Raw genomic sequence first — 21,506 nt, forward strand, 5'->3', positions numbered from 1 at the left:
AAATACAAAAACTAGCTAGGCATGGCGGCACACACTGGTAATCACAGCTACTCTGGAGGCTGAGGCACGAGAATCGCTTAAACCTAGGAGGCGAGGTTGCAGTGAGCCAAGATCACACCACTGCACTTCAACCTGGGTGACAAAGTGAGACCACCTCAAAAAAAAAGAATAGCAAATTCCAAATTATACCAGACACACCTTTTTCCATTTAAAAATATATGTCTTCAGTATCATTCTATACAGTGCTCTTTTACTCTTTAATGACTGCATAATATTTACTAGGTTTTTCAAAAATAATACATGTAACCAATCATTTATAGATTGGCAGCTATAAAAACCAACTTTCCACTATTATAAAACAATTTTGCTATAAAATGCAGCAAGGTAAATCATTCAAAAGAGACAGGTCTTTTAGTGTCACCATTTAATAGTAATAAGGCCATAAGCTATTACTTAACTTCTCTGTGACTGAGTTTCTACATCGTTAAAGAAGGAATAAAGATAGTTATCTATCCATTCTAAATGCATTTAGGATAGAACTTCACAGACTAAAATAGGCAATTCCACCTGCAGAAAACATTTTATACTTGGTTATTACTTCTGTATGAACTTCCAGAGTGGAAGTAAGTTTATATATTTTAATTTTTAATTAACATGCCAATTTACTTCCAATAAACTGTAGCAATATGCACTCTCAACAGCAAAAAAAAAAAAAAAAGTTTCTTCATATCCTCATAAATAACAGCTGTGATTTTTTTAAAAATCTCTCTAATTTAATTGAGGGAAATTATATCACTCATTTCTTTTTAATCTCATGAGTACATAGTAGGTGTATATATTTATGGGGTACATTTAATATTTTGATACAGGCATGCAATCATAATCATATCACAGTAAATGGGGTATCCATCACCTCAAGCAGTTATTTCTTTGTGCTACAAACATTCCAATTATACTCTTTTAGTTATTTTTTAACTGAATAGTAAATTATCATTGACTGTAATCACCCTGTTGTGCTAAAAAAAATAGATATTATTGATTCTATCTAACTATATTTTTGTACCCATTAACCATGTCGACTTCCCTCCTAGTCTATAGTACCCTTTCTAGCCTTTGGTAACCCTCATTCTACCCTCTATTTCCAGGAGTTCAACTGTTTTAATTTTCAGCTCCCAAAAATGAATGAGAATATGTGAAGTTTGTCTTTCTGTGCCTGGCTTATTTCACTTAATATAATGATGTTCTCTACTTCCATTCATGTTGCAAATGACAAGACCTCATTATTTTTTATGACTGAATAGTATTCCATTCTGTATATATACACCATATTTTCTTTATCCATTCATCTGTTCATAGATACTTAGTTGCTTCCAAATCATGGCTATTTTGAACGGTGCTGCAATAAACATGGGAGTGCAGATATCTCTTCAATAAACGGAGTTCCTTGCTTTGGGGTATATACCTAGCAGTGAAATTGCTGAAACGCATACTAGTTCTATTTTTAGTTGTCTCGGGAACCTCCAAACTGTTTCCCATAGTGGTCGTAGTAATTCATACTCTCACCAACAGTATATGAAGGTTATCTCCACATCCTTGCCAACATTTGTTACTGCTTATCATTTGGATATAAGCGATTTTAACTGGAGTGAGATGATATCTCATTGCTTTGATTTGCATTTCTCTGATCAATGATGTTGAGCACCTTGTCACAAAATCGTTTGACATTTGTATGTCTTCTTTGAGAAATGTCTATTGAGATCTTTAGCCCAATAGTCATCATTTTAAAGTTATCATTTATCATTTTAATTAAATTTTTAAAGTTATCATTTAATTTAAAATTTAGTAATAAATTTTAAAGTTATCATTTAAACATTAAATGATAAATCATTTAAAATTTAGTAATATTTTTAAATTATTATTAATACATCTCTTCCTATAGAGTTGGTTGAGTCCCTTATATATTCTGGTTATTAAAACCCTTGTCAGTTAACCAGAATATATAAGGTTATTATATAATCCCCAGTCTGTGGGTTGTCTCTTCAATTTGTTGATTGTTTTCTCTGCTATGCATAAGTTCTGTAGCTTGATGTGATCTCATCTGTCCATGTTTGCTTTCACTGCCTGTGCTTTTGGGGTATTACTCAAGAAATCTGCCCAGATTAATGTCCTGAAGAGTTTTTCCAATGATTTCTTTCAGTAGCTTCATAGTTTCAGGTCATAGATTTAAATATTTAATCCATTTTGAACTGATTTTTGTATGTAGCAAGAGATAAAGGTATTCATTCTTCTGCATATGGACATACAATTTACTCAGTACCACTGAGAAGACTATCCTTTCCCCCACTGCATGTTCTTGGCAACTTTGTCAAAAATGAGTTCACTTGTAGATGTGTGGATTTATTTGAGTTCTCTATTCTGTTCCATTGGTCTATGTATCTGTTTTTATGAGAGTATCATGCTGTTTTGGTTACCACGGCTCTGTAGTATAATTTGAAATTTTGTTCTCTTTGCTCAGGATGGCTTTGGCTATTCTGAGTCTCTGTGGTTCCATATCGTTTCTAGCAATATTTTTTCTATTTCTGTGAAGAATGTCATTGGTATTTTTATATAGATTGCATTGAATCTGTAGATCGCTTTGGGTAGCATGAACATTTTAACACTACTAATTCTTCCAATCCATGAACATGAAATATCTTTCATTTTGGGGGTCCTTTTTAGTTTCTTGCATCAATGTTTTATAGCTGTCACTGAGGGATCTTTCACTTCTTTGGCTGTTTATTCCTAGGTATTTTACTTATAGCTATTGTAAATTGGATTGCTTTCTTGATCTCTTTTTCAGATTGTTCACTGTTAGCATATAGAAATGATACCGATTTTTGTCATGCAACTGTACTGAATTTATCAGTTATAATACTTTTTTACGGACTCTTTAGGTTTTTCTAAATATAACATCATATCATCTGCAAACAACTGACTTCTTCATTTCCAATTTAAATGCCCTTTCTTTCTCGTCTGATTGCTTTACCTAGGACCTCCAGTACTATGTTGAATAACAGTAATGAAAGTGGGCATCCTTGTTTCATTCCAGATCTTACAGAAAAGGCTTTAAGTTTTTCTCTGTTCCAAATGATACTAGCTGTGGATCTGTTGTTTACGGCTTTTTATTGTGTTGAGGTATGTTCCCTCTATATGCAGTTTTTTGAGGGTTTTTATCATGAAGAAATAGTGAATTTTATCAAATGCTTTTCAGCAGTAATTGAAATGATCATATGGCTTTTGTCTTCCATCCTATTGATATGATGTTTCACATTGATCAATTTGTGTATGTTCAGACATTCTTGCATCCCCAGAATAAATTCCACTCATTATGCATCAATTTTAAAAAAGTTTTTTTTAGACAGGGTCTTACTCTGTCACCCAGGCTGGAGTGCAGTGGCATGAACACAGCTCACTGTAGTGTCAAACTCTTTGCGCTCCAGTGATCCTCCCACCTCAGCCTCCTGAGTAGCTGAGACTACAGGCACACATCACCATGCCCAGCTAATCTTTTTATTTTAAAATCTCACCATGTTGCCCGGGCTAGTCTCAAATTCCTGGACTCAAGAAATCTTCCCACCTCAGCCCCACAAAATGCTGGAATTACAGGTGTGAGCCACTGCATCCAGACAAAAAGAAAAAAAGAAATTCATAAAATGAAAAATCTCAGAGGTTATGAAAATAAGTTAAAATATATCAAAACTTACACACACAAACACTTAGAAATATTATATGGTACCATCTGCAGTTAAAAGAAATGTAAACAATGTAAATGTCAATTATTAAAGCATAACTGTATAAAATTAACATTAATCCATACTGTACTACTATAATAACTTCATAGCTACTTCCTGCCACAATTGCATTGAGCTCCAGTATTGTGAGCATCACTTAAAATGCTGTGTGATGCTAGTCATCTCAGAGAACACAGTTCCTCTCTTTTCTTTTGGGGACGGGGTGAGGAGTTTTGTTCTTGTTGCCCAGACTGGAGTGCAACGGCACGATTTTGGCTCACTGCAACCTCCGCCTCCCAGGTTCAAGCGATTCTCCTGCCTCAGCCTCCCAAATACCTGGGATTACAGGCACCCGCCACCATGCCTGGATAATCTTTTTGTATTTTTAGTAGAGACGGGGTTTCACCATGTTGGCCGGGCTAGTCTGGAAATGCTGACCTCAAATGATCCACACGCCTCAGCCTCCCAAAGTACTGGGAAGTTCACCTCTCCAGTAAACTGTGTATCACAGCAAAAGTGATCTCTCCGAGTTCTCACATATTTTTCATCATGTTTAGTGCAATACTATAAACCTTTAATAACATAATGGGACCCATACAAAGTGCCACTAGCAATACTGGACATGCTCCCAAGGAGCAGGGAAAAGTCATGACATTATAAGGAAAAGTTGAATTGCTTGATATGTACTGTAGATTGAGGTCTGCAGCTGTGGTTGCCTGCCATTTCCAAAGAAATTAATCCAGCATAAGGACCACTGTAACAAAAGAAAAGGAAGTTGGCAAAGTTGTTACTGCAGTGACACCAGGAGGCGGGAAAAAAAAAATGCATTTTTTGTGAAATATCTTTATCTTGCACTGAAAATGCAGCTTTTACGCGGATGCAGGATTGCTATAAGAAAGGCATACCTATAGACTCTAACATGATTTGAGAAAAACTGAAGTCATTATATGTCAACTTAAAGAAGAATCTAAAGCTAAATTTAATGCCAGCAAGGATGATCGAGATAACAGGAGAAGCAGCTTCTGCCAACCAAGAGGCAGCAGCTGAGTTCCTAGACATCATTAAGAAAAACATTGAGGAGAAAGGATCAGCCTGATCAGGTTTTTAATGCAGACAAAAGTAACTTATTTGGGGTAGGTGGGGGAAGCCACAAAGGATACTTATTAGCAAGGAAGAGAAGTGAGCACTAGGATTTATGGCAGGAAGAGATAGGCTAACTATACTGTTTTGTGCAAATGCAGTTGGGTTTATGATCACGATTGCCCTTATCTATTAATATAAAGCTGCTAACCCCTGAGCCATGAAAGGAAAACACAAACACCAGCTGCAACTCTGTTGGTTGTACAAGAAGGCCTGGCCAACGAGAACCCTTTTTCTGGACTGGTTCCATTGAAACTTTGTCCTTAAAGTCAGGAAGTACCTTATCACCTTATCAGTAAGAGATTAACTTTTAAAGTTCTTTTGCTATTGGACAATGCCGCTGACCACCCAGAACTTCATGAGTTCAACACTGAGGGTGTTGAAGTGGTCTAACTGCCCTCAAACACAATTTCTCTAATTCCACCTCTAGAACAGGAGGTCACAAGGACCTTTATGGTTCATTACACATGGTATTCTTAGGAAACAACTGTCAACACTATGGAAGAGAACCTGACAGAACATCATAAAAGTCTAGAAGGATTATACCATTTAAGATCATTGTTATAGAAAAAGCTGTGGAAACCATCAAGTTTGAAACAATAAATTCTTCCTAGAGAAGACTGTGTCTAGGTGTTGTGCATGACTTCACAGGATTTTTGACAGAACTAATGAAGGAAATCATGAGAGATTGTAGATATGACAAAAAGGTGAGGGGTGAAGGGTTTCAAGATATGAATCTTGGAGAAATTGAAGAACTAACAGATACCACAACAACAGAGGGATCAACAGAGGGAAAACAACTTGATGGAAACAAGAATATCCAAACCACTATCAGATGAGGAAGACAGAGAAGAAGCAGTACCAGAAAATGAACTGACATTAGACAATCTGGCAGAAGGGTTCTAATGATTCAAGACTGCTTTTAACTTCTTTTATGACATGGACCCTTCTATGACACAGGCACTGAAACTAAAGCAAATGGTGAAAGAAGGGTTTGTACCACATAGAAATATGTTTAGACAAATAAAAAAGCAAAAAGGTCAGAAAGAAATTACAAAGCATTTCTGTAAATTTACACCAAGTGTGTCTGCCTGTCCTGCTTTCCCTTTCACTTTCTCCACCTCTGCTACCTCAGCTGCCTCTGAGATACTAAAATCAACCTCTTCTCTTCCTCCTCCTCAGCATACTCAACATGAAGACAAGAAAGATGAAGATCTTTATGATGATTTGCTTCCCCTGATGAACAGTAACATATTTCTTCTTATGATTTTTTTCTTTTTAGACAGAGTTTCGCTCTTGTTGCCCAGGTGAGAATGCAATGGTGCGATCTCAGCTCATTGCAACCTCCGCCCCTCCCAGGTTCAAGCGATTCTCCTACCTCAGCCTCCGGAGTAGCCTGGATTACAGGCACACGCCACCATGCCCAGTTAATTTTTGTAATTTCAGTAGAGACTGGGTTTCACCATGTTGGTCAGGCTGGTCTCGAACTCCTGACCTCAGGTGATCCACCCACCTCAGCCTCCCAAAATGCTGGGATTACAGATGTGAGCCACTGCACCTGGCCTTTCTTATGATTTTCTTAATAACATGTTCTTTTTTTCTAGCTTACTTTACTGTAAGAGTACAGTATATAATACATATAATAATCAAAATATGTGTGAATCAACTGTTTATGTTATCAGTAAAGTTTCTGATCAACATAAGCTATTGGAAGTTAAGCTCTGAGGGAGTAGAAAGTTATATGCAGATTTTTGGCTACACAGGGGGTCAGCATCCCTAATCTCCATGTTGTTCAAGGGTCAGATGTAGAAACATACCAAAATGAAAACCTATTTTCAGTACCTGTCAAAAGATCTGAACTGCACAGGTTGTTCCACAGACAGATCACCAAGGGCTCCAAGGCAGGCTGGTGGCAGAAGGGCAGGATCCACTGTGACTCCATCTGCTGGTATGTTAACCAAGCTTCGGAGAATGTCTTTCACATTGACATTTTTTGAAACCGAAACTGACGGCGTAGCCTTAGTGTCCAACTCATTTCCTCTGTCATTTTTGGTTTCCGGAGACTTATTGACTTCTAAAGAAAGAGTAGATAGCACCTCGCTGATTGCATCTGGGCCTGCACTGACTCCAGGAGGTGCTGTGTGAGGAGTTACTTCCACATGGCTTCCTAAACCAGTGGCTGTTTCTTCCCCAATGCCTGAGTCCCTCCTTCGAGCAGATGATGTGCTTTCAGATTCTTCCACTGATGCCATAGTTAAAGTGCTGAATGCTGCTGGTGTGATTTCTATATCACACCCAGAAACAGAAAAAATAAACAAAAATTTAGAACCAATTTTTAAAAGGTATATTCAATCCTAACAGCTATCTACTCTTTTGAATTATGAAATACATCATGTTCTAAAAGAGCAAAAACTAATTATATATTCTATAAAATGTACTGAGTGGATACACCTATTATCAAGAGACATGGTATAATAAAATAAATAAATACTTGCAAAAATTACCTAAAGTAATGGGTAGCAATACAAGGTCGAAAGTCATTGGCCTATAAGAAAAAGTCTACAATCTGTGTGTGTGTGTGTGTGTGTGTGTGTGTGTGTGTGTGTCTGTTGCCCAGGCTGGAGTACAGTGCTGTGATCTAGGCTCACTGCAGCCTTGACATCCTAGGCTATCCTCCCACCTAAGCCTCTCAAGTAGCTGAGACCACAGGTGTGTGCCACACATCTGGCTAATTTTTCTATTTTTTTGTAGAGATGAGGTTTCACCATGTTGCCCAGGCTAGTCTCGAACTCCTGAGCTCAAGCAATCTACCAGCCTAGGCCTCCCAAAGTGCTAGGATTACAGGCATGCACCACCACGCCTGGCCCAAGTCCACAATCTTTAGGATAAAATAAAAAGCTCTATCTCAAACATGATTACTGCAGCTGGAAAACTTGTTACCTCTTCTACAAGCATAAATAATTCAATGATCCTTAAAATCCAGTTCAATGAGGAATGCCTCCTTTTCTCTCTGTTTAATTCTCACTCCCTTTAATCAGGGTTTCAACCCATTCTTGCAAAAATGGTCTTATCAAGGTCACCAAAAAATCTGCATCTTGCTAACTCCAATGGTCAGTTTTCAGTCCTAACAGAACTTCACATAACAGCAGCAGCTAATTATTCCCTCCAACTAGACAATGCTTCCTTTCCTCAGCTTGCAGGATACCATTCTCTTTTTGTTCTCCTTGTACTACCTCACTGATTGTTCCTTTTTAACATCTCTCACCTCTTTTTCTCCCTGATTTCTTAAGCTGGAGGGACACAAGGCTCAGTCCTTGTTCCTCTTATGTTCTCTATCTACATTTGGTCCCTTCGTGATATCATTCATTCTCCAAGTTTTAAATACCACTATACCCCCCACCAAAAAAATCAAACTATTAAATACAACTGCTGCCCTACAACTTATCTTACATGTCTAAAAAACATCTCAAACTCAACATGCTGAAAACTGAATTTCTTCTCTTTTTATCTTTCCCTGAAAATCTCTTTCACCTTTAATCTACTCCACTGTACCTTGTAATCATTTTTGACTACCTTTTTCATTCACAAAACGCACACCTAACGTTTTAAAATTCTGTTTTTTCTACCACTAAGACATATCCAGAATCTGACTGCCTCTTACCATCTCTAGTTGCCAACCTAATCCATCCCACCATAACCTCTTGCCTGGATTACTGATTACTGCAATATCCTCCTAACTGGTTGTGGAGGAGGGTTGTTTCAATAATCCTACTGCCCCATGTCTCCTGGTACTCATCCCTTGATAAGCCCTTGAATCTAGACTAGGCTTGACTGACAATAACCAACAGGATCTGGCAAAAGCAGCAGTGGGCCAGTGCTTGGCCCGCATTTTAAGAAGGTCTGGTAGCTCTTGCATTCCCAGAATCTCTGAACATCTCTGTAAGAAGTGTGGCTTATTTCTGATCTATCTTGCTGGAAAGAACATGTAGAGAGATGATATGGAGACAGAGATGCTCTCCAAACTAATGAAGGAAACCAGGAATTCATTTGAGAACAAGTATCAAGGCTATAGACATATAATCCCAGCTCAGCTGTTTTAGTCAGTCAGTCTCAGTTCTTGGAGCCATCCCACCTGAGGCACTACATACACTATTAGAAAAGTCATCTTAGATTTTCCAGACCCAGCAAACAACATCTGAAACAGGGATAAACCATGCCCACTGTGCCCTATCCAAATATAACTCAAGGAATCATGTAAGAAAGATAAAAATGGTTGTGGTCTTAAGCCACTAAGCTGCAGGGTAAGGTAGTAAACAGCAGTATCTGACACTGATTATCCTTGCCCTCTATATCCTCTACACAGGATATAGAGTTACTTTTTTTTTTTTTTTTTTGGAAATGGAGTCTCACTCTGTCACCCAGGCTGGAGTGCTGTGGTGGGATCTCTGCTCACTGCAACCTCTGCCTCCCAGGTTCAAGGGTTCAAGCGATTCTCCTGCCTCAACCTCCTAAGTAGCTGGGATTACAGGCACCCACCACCACGCCCGGCCAATTTTTTGTATTTTTAGTAGAGATAGGGTTTTACCATGTTGGCCAGGCTGATCTCCAACTCCTGACCTCACGTGATCCAGTTGCCTCAGCTTCCCAAAGTGCTGGGATTACTGGTGTGAGCCACCACGCCCAGCCCAGAGGTACTTTTAAAAACATAAACTATAACTCCTGTGCTCAAAACCCTCCAATGAGCTCTCATTTCCCTCAGAGAAAAATCCATACCCAATAACTCCTGGTCATTCCTTATATTTTTACCCTGCTTATTATTTTCTCTTTTCTTTTTTTTTTTTTAAGCACTTTTACCACCTTCTAAAATACTATACAATTTACTTATAACATGTACATATTTTTTATCTCCTCCCATTAGAATGTAAGCTCCGTAAGGACATATTTTTTTTGTTTTGTTTTAGTCATGAATATATACCCAAGTATCCAGTAGATATTGAATGAATGTCGAGTGAATAATAAATTGCCTCCTTTGGGTGGCAGCTACTTCTATAACTGCAACAGCTACTTTACTAACTATACTTTTATAACTGGCAGCTACTTTTAAAACTCCAGTTATTGCAGTTACTTGTTAACAAGTCTGTCTCTTGTAAGAGAATATGAGTTAGTGATTCTTCACAGCAAATTAAGTCAATAAAATTTTTCCACTCTTTATAAGATACCATTTTCTGACTTACCTTTAATTAGATGGTTCATTTAAAGAACAAAAAAAAAATCCCAGTTGCAATTAATTACACAATATTTAAGCCAAAACATTTAGTTAATAATAAAAATATATGTATGCTCTCACTTAATTTACACATAAATGGATTTAAATTCCAGTATCAATATTTTAACCATCAAAAGTAAGTAACATTTATTTGAAATTTGGTACAAAGGAACAGAAAATGCAAACTTACCAGAGAGTGATACATTCCCATTTTCACTGCCAGTTTCCGTAAATGACTGGCTATGCCTTTCATTTTGGGGTTCCAAAATGTCTCTGTACTTGGAGACCATAAGAACAGAGATAAAGTATACTACTGCCAAGGCTAAAAATTGAGCTTGTTTGCTATCCTCCTGGGAAAAAAAAATTAAAGAAGTTGATTATGTAACCATAAAATAACATAATTACATTTTACATCACAACGTTTAAATACAAAACATGTTCACAAATCTTTCAGTATACACAGAAAATACATACCTATATAAATAATAAATTAACAAACTTATTGAGTAAACATTAGGCAAAGACTCTTAGAGAAATGTCTTTAAATGAGAGGTTTTATACTTGCAAAATATGGAAAGAAGCTAGCTCACTTTTAAAAATTATTCAATCTAAAGACATATGTCCTAATACACATTATAATGTTAATCAAACAAATAGTCATTATAACTCTATGACAACAGGTCAGATGCAGTGGCTCATACCTGTAATCCCAGTACTTTGGGGGGGCCAAACCAGGCAGATCACTTGAGATCAGGAGTTTGAGACCAGCCTGGCCAATATAGTGAAACCCCATCTTTACTAAAAATACAAAAATTAGCCAGGTGTGGTGGCACATGCCTGTATTCCCAGCTATTCAGGAGCCTGAGGTGGGAGAATGGTTTGAACCCAGGAGGCAGAGGTTGCAGTGAGCCGAGATCGCATCACTGCACTCCAGTCTTGGTGACAGAGTAAGACTCCATCTCAATATATACATACATACATACATATATATGTACATACATACATAACAATATGAGGATAACTGATTATTTTTATCTATAATCATAAAAGCTAAAATACATAAAATATCACAATAAAAGTGCTAAAAAATAAACATGCAGGAGGAAAAAAAAAAGAAGCTATTAGATACAGAATATGATGTCAAAGGAATTCCTTCTTTTCTTGTTTGAGACAGGGTCCTACTCCACCGCACAGGCTGCAGTACAATGGCACAATCATAGCTCACTGTACCCCTGAACTCCTGTGCTCAAGAGATCTTCTCGCCTCAGCCTCCCAAGGAGCTAGGACTACAGGAATACACCACCACACACAGTTAATTTTTCTTTTTTAATTTCTTGAAGAGACAGGTTCTTGTTATGTAGCTCAGGCTGGTCTCGAACTCCTGGCCTCAAGCAATCCTCCTGACTTGGCCTCCCAAAGCACTGGGATTATAGGTGTGAGCTCCCACACCTGACCACAAAGGAATTCTTGAGAGTATTTTAAACAGTACAAACAATTATGTATCCAGATTAAAAATAAAGTATGAGAAAGTAGACAAATGAGACTGACCTCTTGAAGGGCCTAGGCTCCATTCTAGCTCTACAGGTCACCTATATATCTGTATATCACTGACCTCTTCATCTAGTCAAATTCCCCATCTTCAAGGAGAACCTACACACATCACTATTCTACGAACTTTCCCAAATAGGTTTGAACTTGTTAATTTAAAGAAAAAACTCAAGGTTATGCATCAAACTCTGAAAAGCAAAGGCTCAAGCAGAAGGTAAATTTAAAATTTAAAATAAGAACATGAAGAACACTGTTCCCTATCAGATAAATATAGGCATACTATGGAGATACCACAGGTTTAGTTCCGGACCACTGCAATAAAGTGGCTATCACAATAAAGTGAGTCACACAAGTATTTTGGTTTCCGAGTGTATATAAAAGTTACATTTACACTACACTGTAATCTATTAATTGTATAACAGCATTATATCTAAAAAAATGCACATACCTTCATTTAAAAATACTTTATTGTATAAAAATGCTAACAATTATCTGACCCTTCAGTGAGTCACAATCTTTTTGCTAGTAGAAGGTCGTGTCTCCAAGGTCATGGATGTTGACTGATGGGTGAGGGTGGTAACTGTAGCAATCTCTTAAAATAAGACAACAAACTTTGCCACAGTAACTGAATCTTTTTTTCACAAAAGATTTTTCTGTAGCAAGCAATGCTGTTTGATATCATTTTACTCACAGGATTGAACCCTACCAATGCTTTATCAAACACATTTAGGTATATTCTAAATCCTTTGTTATCATTTCAACAATGTTCACAGTATCTTCATCATGAGTGGATTCCATTGCAGGAAACCACTTTCTTTGCTTATCCGTAGGAAGCAAGTCTTCATTTGTTGGAGTATTATCATGAGATTGTAGCAATTCAATCACATGTTTAGGCTCTGCTTCTCTTTCTGATTCTCTTGCTATTTCCACCACATCAGCAGTGACTTCCTCCATGGAAATCATGAACTCCTCAAAGTCATCCATGAGAATTGGAATCAGTTTCTTCCAAACTCCTGTTAACACTGATACATGGATTTCTTCCCGTGAATCACATGGGTTCTTCATGGTATCTACAATAGTGGATCAATTCCAGAAGATTTTCCATTTACTTTGCCCAGATCCATCAAAGGAATTACTATCTATAGCAGCTACAGTCTAATAAAATTTATGTCTTAAATAATAAGACGAAGTATTTCTTAAATAGTAAGTCAAAATGACTCTTAATCCATGAACTGCAAAATGAATATTTCACTAACTAGCAAGAAAATAACATGAATCTCCTTGTATATCTGATCAGAGCTCTTGGGTGACCAGGTTTATTATCAATGAGCAGTAATAATTTGAAAAGACTCTTTTCTTCAAACAGGTCTCAATAGTGGGCTTACAACATTCAGTAAGCCATGCCGTAAACAGATGCACTATTACCCAGGCTTTGCCATTCCATTTACAGCGTGCAGGCAGAGTAGATTTAGCATAATTCTTAAGGGTCCCAGGATTTTCAGAATGATAAATGTGCATTGGCTTTAACTTCAAGTCACCAGCTGTATTAGTCCCCAACAAGAGAATCAGCCTGTCCCTGGTAACACCGAAGCCAGGCTTGACTTCCTGGTAGCTAGGAACATTGTAGGATGGTATCTTCTTCCAATAAAAGGTGTTTTGTCCACGTTGAAAATCTGTTGCTTAGTAGCTACCTTCATCAGTTTCTTAGCTAGCTCTTCTGAACTTAGTGCTTCACCTTGTACTTTTCTGTTATGGAGACAGCTTCTTTCCTTAAACTTTCCTTAAACTTTCCTTAAACTAGCTTCACTTTTCTTCTGCAGCTTCCTCACTTCTCTCAGCCTTTACAGAACTGAAGAGAGTTAAGAGCCTTGTCTGAAATAGGCTTTGGCCTAAGCAAATAGCATGGCTGGTTTGATCTTTTATAGAGACCACTAAACCTTCCTTCAACTCAACAGTATAAAGCTGTTTTACTTCTTATCAGTCATTTGCTCACTGGAGTAATCGTTTACTTTTAATTTCCTTTAAGAACTTTGCATTTGCATTCACAACTTGGCTAAATGTTTGGCACAAGAAGCCCAGCTTTTGGCCTGTATCAGCTTTTGATATATCATCTTCACTAAGCATAATCATTTCTAGCTTTTTATTTAAAGTGAGAGACATGCAACTTTTCCTTTCTCTTGAACCCTTAGAGGCCATTGTAGGGCTATTAATTGACCTCATTGCAATATTGCTGTGTTTCAGGGAATAGAGAGACAGGGGAATAGCCCCTCCCAAGGAGAAGGGGAGAGATGGAAATGGCCAGTTCGTAGCACAGTCAGACATTTATTAAGTTCACTGTCTTAAATGGGTGTGGTTTGTGGTGCCCCAAGACAATTGCAATAGTACCACCAAAGATCACTGATGACAGATCACCATAACAGATAAATAATAATAATGAAAAGGTTTGAAATATTGTAAGAATTACCAATATATGACATAAAGACATAAAGTAAGCACATGCTGTTGGACAAATAGCACAGATAGACTAGCTCGACACAGGGTTGCCAAAAAGCATCAATTTGTAAAAAATCCAGTAATCAGCAATGTGCAATAGCAAAGCACAATAAAATGAGGCATGTCTGTAAATGGAAACTAATGGTAAAAATGAGACTAATAGTTAATACTTAATGTCAAAAAATTTGGATATAATCAATTTCAGAGAAACAGAAGATAGGCTTGATTTGAACACATCCACTTGATGCAATTCTTCAACATATTTGCAATTCATGATCTGACAAAATATATGGTATTTTGCAGGTTCATGTGTAATGACTTAGTCTGTTGGAAAAAATAAAGGTCCATTTGTCTTTTTTATAAACCACCCCTTTTCTCTAGACATAGCCATGTTCTTCTGCCACACAATTCTGCCATCTAATAACTGCTGCTAATGACATTAATATTCAAAATGCAGACAAATAATTTACTTGTCCTTAACTTCTTAGTCCGTTATAAATTAGTTATGCCAATCTAAATCCTTATTTAGCCCATTAATATGTTCAATGTTTACTAACTACCACATGAAGTTTACAGTATATGCCCGATTTTTGGCCTCAAATAAAAAATATCCCATAAATCTTTTACATTTAAATCCTAACTCCTGAAATCAATTTTCTTTCCATCGTAGCTGTCATTTATTGAATATTTACTGTATGCCAGGCACTGTGCTATGTATTTACATATATTTTTATTAGCAAACTTGAACAAGATAAGGCGTAGAGAAGCAACTTACTTAAGGACATATAGTATGTAAAAAAGCAAATCTGAACTCAGATTAGGGTGATTAAAAACCTTAGCTCTTAACCTCAAGGTAGAAATTTCTTTATGTCCTCGATCTTAGGTCATTTCCTTTTTTCTTTCTGTTTTTTAAATTTTTTTTTTTTTTTTTTTTGAGATGGAGTCTCGCTCTATTGCCCAGGCGGAGTGCAGTGACCGGATCTCAGCTCACTGCAAGCTCCACCTCCTGGGTTTACGCTATTCTCCTGCCTCAGCCTCCCGAGTAGCTGGGACTACAGGCGCCTGCCACCTCGCCCGGCTAGTTTTTTGTATTTTTTAGTAGAGATGGGGTTTCACCATGTTAGCCAGGATGGTCTCGATCTCCTGACCTTGTCATCCGCCCGCTTCAGCCTCCCAAAGTGCTGGGATTACAGGCCTGAGCCACCGTGCCCGGCCAGTCATTTCCTTTTTCATCAAAGGTTCCTTTTGTTCCCTAAAGAGGCTAAACTCTAGCATGTAAAATATAGTGTTTTCTTTTTTTCTAAAACTCCTATAAGGTGATTATATAACTTTTATAATTACAAAATACTTAAAATTATTTATCACTTTCAGTAATCATGTAGTAAAAGAGATATTCTAATTCTGTTTGCAGAATATTGTAATATAACTGGTTAGAAGGTTTTACAAGAGCCAAATTATCCAGAGGCACTGTGAAGAGTTCGGATTCCATTTAACCACTAAAAGATGCTATTAGAGAATTCTGAAAGAAAAATAGTAACATCATCTATTCCAGTTTGTTTATTTGTTTAAGAGACAGGGTCTCGCTCTGTCGCCTAGGCTGGAATGTAGTGACACAATCATAGCTCACAGTAACCTTGACCTCCTAGGCTCAAGCGATCCTCCCCAACTCAGCCTCCCAAGTAGCTAGGACTAGAGGCATGTGCTACCACATGTGGCTAATTCTATTCTAGATTTTTAAAGATCATTCTAGGAAATATAAAGTTAATGGACAATAGACTCAGAACCTGCCAAATGGAAAAAAAGTGAACAGAGGAAAAAACAGCAACATTTGGTCCTCAAATTGACCACATTCAAAGGATTCCAGGGGGAAAAGAAAGTTGATGGCTTCTTAATTAAAGGAATAATAACAGCTACTAGAGAACTGAGATCTAAGAAGGTAGTATAGCCTTTTAGTTAAGATCAAAATTTCAAGAATCAAATTCCCTAAGTCCTAAACTCACTTTCACCTCTTACTAATTGTATAATCTTAAGCACATTACTTAAATATTGCTAACTCCCTCATAGAATTATTGTGAGAATTGAACATACATATACAGCAGCGGTCCCCAACCTTTTTGGCACAAGGGACTGGTTTCATAGAAGACAATTATTCCATGGACCTGTGGGGGGTAAGAGGCGGGGTGGGGGTAGGGGGTATGGTTTCAGGATGATTCAAGTGCATTACATTTATAACTAGATTCTCATAAGGAGCGCACAACCAAGATCTGTCGCATGCACAGTTCACAATAGGGATCATGCTCCTATGAGAATCTAATGCTCCTGCTGATCTGACAGGAGGCGGAGCTCAGCTTCACTCCTCACCCTCTGCTCATCTCACCTCCTGCTGTGCAGCCTAGGTGCTTATCAGTGGTCTGGGAGTTGGGGACCCCTGATAAGAGCATCCAGTATTATGTTTAATACACAGTAAGTATTCAATACTATTAGGTAGTGATAATACTCCAAATTCTACATGTGTATAAAAACCTAGTCAAGAACTAAAGAGAACCAAACTATTGAAAAACAAAGGGAGGGGAAAAAGAAAACTTGAGGTTAGAAAGTTTATAAGAAATATATATGTAAAACATATAGTAAGTGTTCAACAAATATTTACTAATGATAATATTCCAAATGCTGATGAGTGCAATTACAAATTATTTTTACTTCCACCTTTATATTTTCTATATGACTTTAAATTTTCTACATAAGAATTAGCAATGTTTTCTATCAAAATCAGCTGAAACAAAACTGTTTTTCATCTTTAAAAAATCAGAAACATCAAACTGAGAGCAACATTTCATCATGCACCTTTTTATCACATTAGTATACCTTTGAGGAAAAAATATCCAATATTCAGTAAAATAACATGCCACTCAGAAGTTGAACATTTTATTACATTCAGAGCATCAATTTTAGAATTAAGACTGCTAGGTTTGAATCCTGATTTTATCACTGTTATCAACATTAGCTTAGAGATGTTACTCAAGCTCTATGTGCCTCAGATTATTCACCTATAAAATGGAAATTACAATAGTACAGCTCAAGAAGTTGTTGGACTTAATGAATACATGTATAGTACTTAGACCGCTGACTATGTAATAATGCATTATTCCTTTTAATATCATTACACTGATCTACTAGCTCCCTTTACATGAACTATCCTTTCTAATCATTGTCATTGTTTCTAAAATCATTGTCAAAAGAACTGGTTTCTAGACCTTTCTATCTCTGCTACACTATTTGATATCACAAAGAATTTTTAATCTCAATATATTAGGCCTAAGAGGAAATATGCAACAGTTAAGAGAGCATGTGAAAGAAATATTATAACTTACTATGTCTCTGAAAACAACTGCCCTAAGTCGATTAATATCCATGTCCTGTAGAAGCCTGTCAAGATCTCTTACTGGAGATATACCGCCAGTCACAATGTCCACTGGGCTCTATTTAAGATTAAAAAAAAAGTATATATACACACATATACACATTACACAGATATACTTTAAAAACAAACACAGTATTCCAAGAACCAGAAAAGCAAAGTTATAGCATTCCTTTCCCCACTTTGTGTGTATGCTTCTTTCTCCTTTGAGGGGTTGGGGAGAGAGGTGGAGAAAGATGGCATACAGGAAAAAATGACATATTTGAAGGAAAAGGCATCACAGAAACAAGAAAAGTAAACATTGGGAAAAGGAGACAAGATTAAGTATAAACAAGTCTTTATTGTATATTTAAACACAAATATTTGAATGTTATGTCCAGGCCTAAAGTAACTATTTTAATCTCTGCCAGATTTATTTAACTTTATGTTGAAATGAGCAAATAAAAATCTTAATTGTAAAATAGGAGTATGCTTTTTGAAAATTAATTAATCTGTATACTTACCTTCGCTGCAGATTTCCCTAAGGGAATAAGGCTATGTATTGTTTTCAAGGCTTTCTCTCCCCTAGTTTTCAGTTGTGAATGCTGTTGACACTCCAAGCAATTCCTTACTGCTACTGCACAAACTGTAATTTATTTTAAGGAAAAGATTGGGAAAGAAAAGTTAATATTTAAGATTATGGAAGTGAAAAATATCAACTACACGATATGATTTACATAAGATTTTATTAAAAACAGATGACATTCAGCTTATTCGTAAAATGTCCCTAGACTTTATTGCCTAGTGTTGGCTGTCTGATATTGTTAGCTTCCATGCTATGGCCCAGTTAAGCTTTAGGGAGGCAGTATGGCCTAGTGGTCTAAACCTTTAGGGTTTGCTGAAAGGAAATCAGTTCAGGAATCTTAAAAATAGGCTACTGTTTCTTAGATCTCAACTAAGCTAGCTGGGACAATCTTTTATTAAGAAAAGGATGGAGAAGAAAAGAATTGAAAGAAATGGAAGAAAATAGGGAACAAAGCACATTACCATGAACTAGTCTAGGTAACAATCTTCTACTACTATCATTAAAGTAAATTAGTTAAACCAGAAACTTTGATGTTTTTCTTATATTGCATCATTACAGCATATTAACTGAGCCTGATAGAGGATATAGCTTTTCTAAGAAGCTTTATAGGGTCCAGCACTTACTAGCTTTCATTAAAGCTGCTCAGAAAATAGGAGACAGGAAAAGGAATTACATACACAGTCTAAAATTACCTAAGGCTCCCACAAATCAGGCAGTTAGATTACTTAGAAATTAATTTTGGATTTTAAATGATGAATTACATTATGTACCCTTCACTATGAATTGCTTGATACCATGTAATCATTTAAATTCCCTCCAAATCTGTAGCACTCAAGGTACTTAAACTGAGCAAAGGAGTGAGAGCAAATTAGGAACAGAATAGCAAACTTAAGTGAGGACTTCACAAAGAATCACTGGCATATCACATGGCTAGCAGGCATGAGATTTTAGAAAGAAAGTGTTCTGAAAGGTGCCCAAAGAGAGCAATAAAAGTTGAAAGAAAGGAAGGAGGGAACAAGTGGAGGGAAGAGAGAATATGGAATACAACTTTGTCAATTTTGGTATCAAACCCAAGAAATATTTTACTTTGTCAAATTTGCTATCAGACCCAGGAAATACTTTCCATACAATCTTTTTCACAAGTTGCATAAAATCAAATTTGGGTCTGTACTACAAAGTTAAAAATCACACCTCATTTCCTGGTTTCAATCAGTTACTCTTATTGCTGCCATCCTAACTTCTAACCCCAAACTCAGGAAACAACAGGAATGAGGACATCAGTGTCCATCAACAGATAACTAGATAAAGAAAATGTGGTATATATACACAATGAAATACTATTCAGCCACAAAAAAGAAAGAAATCATGTCTTTTGCAGCAATATGGATGGAAGTGGAGATCATTATCTTAAGTGAAACAAGTCAGACACAAAGACAAATATTATATGTTCTCACTTATAAGTGGGAGCTAAATAGTGTGTACACACGGATGTAGAGAGTATAATGATTGAAAGTGGAGACTCAGGCTGGGCGCGGGGCTCACACCTGTAATCCTAGCACTTTTGGAGGCCGAGGTGGGTGGATCACGAGGTCAGGAGATCAAGACCACCCTGGCCAACATGGTGAAACTTCGTCTCTACTAAAAATGCAAAGAATTAGCTGGGTGTGAAGTAATCCCAGCTACTCAAGAGGCTGAGATAGGGGACTCGCTTGAACCCAGAAGGCAGAGATTGCAGTGAGCTGAGATCTTGCCACTGCACTCCAGCCTGGCGACAGAGTAAGGCTCCGTCTCAAAAAAAAAGAAGAAAGAAAGAAAAGAAAAGAAAGAAAAGAAAGAAAGAGGGAGAGGGAGAGAGAACAACGTATATTATTCATGTGATGGATACCCTAAAAGCCCTAACTTCACCACTAAGCAATCCATGTATGTAAAAAAATTGTACTTGTACCCCACAAATTTATAGAAATACAATTTTTAAAAAAAAGATATCACACGTTTGGACTGTTACTTTGCTTACTATACTCTATTACATTATCTTGGACAAGTAGTTTTTAAGTCTCATTTCCATATATAGAACAGACTGTACTGGGGTAGATTAAATTATCTCTCAATTCTTTCCATGGCTATGAAAAACTAGGAACAAAGAGTATTTCCCTAGCCTCTGAATCTGATGATTCTTGAGTAAAGCTTTGCTAGTATAGCCTTGTACTTTTACTTCTAGAAATGTACTCTTTCTAGGAAATTGAAAAGGCTTTGAAAACGGCACACGTGGAGCAATAAAGTCTAAATATTTTAATTATAATACTAATAGAAAGATTAAAGAAGTATATACTACAATAGAGTAGGAGCACTAGTTAGACAAAAGTATAGTATTCAAATTCTACCTTCACCAATTAGAGCTTTTTAGCTATAGATAAGTTTCCCAATTTCTTTTATCTTCAATTTCCTCATGAATAAAAAGGACAAAATTGTCACTATGAAAATCAACAATGACAAATGACAATAGTCAATAAATGATAGCTTTTGTTATGCTCATCATTAGAATGTCTCTTAAATTTTAAAACAACTATCTATAAATTGTTATTCCAAGTTATTTAGAATAGCTGGATATACCATTGATTATTAAATATAAAATACTTGGAATTTTACATTTAAACTAAATACTATTAAATACTTTGAGTAGCATTTTGAGTAAAAATTATACTTGTGGTGAAAAGCACAGGTATACATTAGTTTATGTAACAGATATTCTTGCTAAATATGAAAAATACATCATTAACTAGATTTTCCACTTCCATGTATGTTTTCATAGGTGCTTTATCTCTTCACATGACCATGGTTCCTAACGGTTTGCTTCCATTTTTTGTGACTTCTCTCCTCACCACTTTCTCTTCATTTAATAATCAAATCATTTAACAAAGTCTCGGTATTTACAACTATATAGAAGGAAAGTTATGCAAAAAAAGTTTTTGTTTTTTTCCTTTTTGTTTCACCTAAGAAGTCCAGTTAACACTAAAAAGTCATTCCATGTATTTTTACTTTTACCTAGGGAAGAAGTGTTTCCAAGAGAAGAAGAGAGATTTCATGATTTTATTAACTGCTTTAACAAATTTACCACAGCTTTTTTGAATAAAGGCTGTAATTGAATGATGCTAGTTTCTAATGTTGTTATTCAAGTGTGTTTGTAAGAGAAGCAGCATCAACATCACCTGGGACTTGGTAGTCAATTTTAGGCCTCACCCTAGACCTCTATAACCTTTTGTTTTTGGGACAGAGTCCTGCTAAGTTGCCCAGGCTGCAGTGCACGAT

General features: G+C 36.6%; 1 protein-coding gene across 8 annotated transcripts in view; it reads right to left on the bottom strand.

The window, feature by feature from the left end:
• The window catches only part of LRBA (LPS responsive beige-like anchor protein), a 768,738-nt gene that overhangs the window by 579,762 nt on the left and 167,470 nt on the right, over positions 1 to 21,506 (bottom strand). For all 8 annotated transcript variants that reach the window (XR_012435154.1, XR_010586615.2, XM_015450901.3 and 5 more), the window contains exons 27-30: positions 18,139 to 18,260; positions 17,589 to 17,696; positions 10,367 to 10,526; positions 6,753 to 7,194 (exon numbers count right to left, since the gene is read on the bottom strand). Coding sequence is in view for 6 of the 8 variants with exons in the window: in XM_015450901.3 (XP_015306387.2) it covers positions 6,753 to 7,194; positions 10,367 to 10,526; positions 17,589 to 17,696; positions 18,139 to 18,260 (832 nt within the window). In the remaining 2 variants the exon portion in view is untranslated. The remainder of the gene's footprint in view (positions 1 to 6,752; positions 7,195 to 10,366; positions 10,527 to 17,588; positions 17,697 to 18,138; positions 18,261 to 21,506) is intronic.

The sequence above is a fragment of the Macaca fascicularis genome, chromosome 5 (genome assembly GCF_037993035.2).
Source record: "Macaca fascicularis isolate 582-1 chromosome 5, T2T-MFA8v1.1".
NCBI lineage: Eukaryota > Metazoa > Chordata > Mammalia > Primates > Cercopithecidae > Macaca > Macaca fascicularis.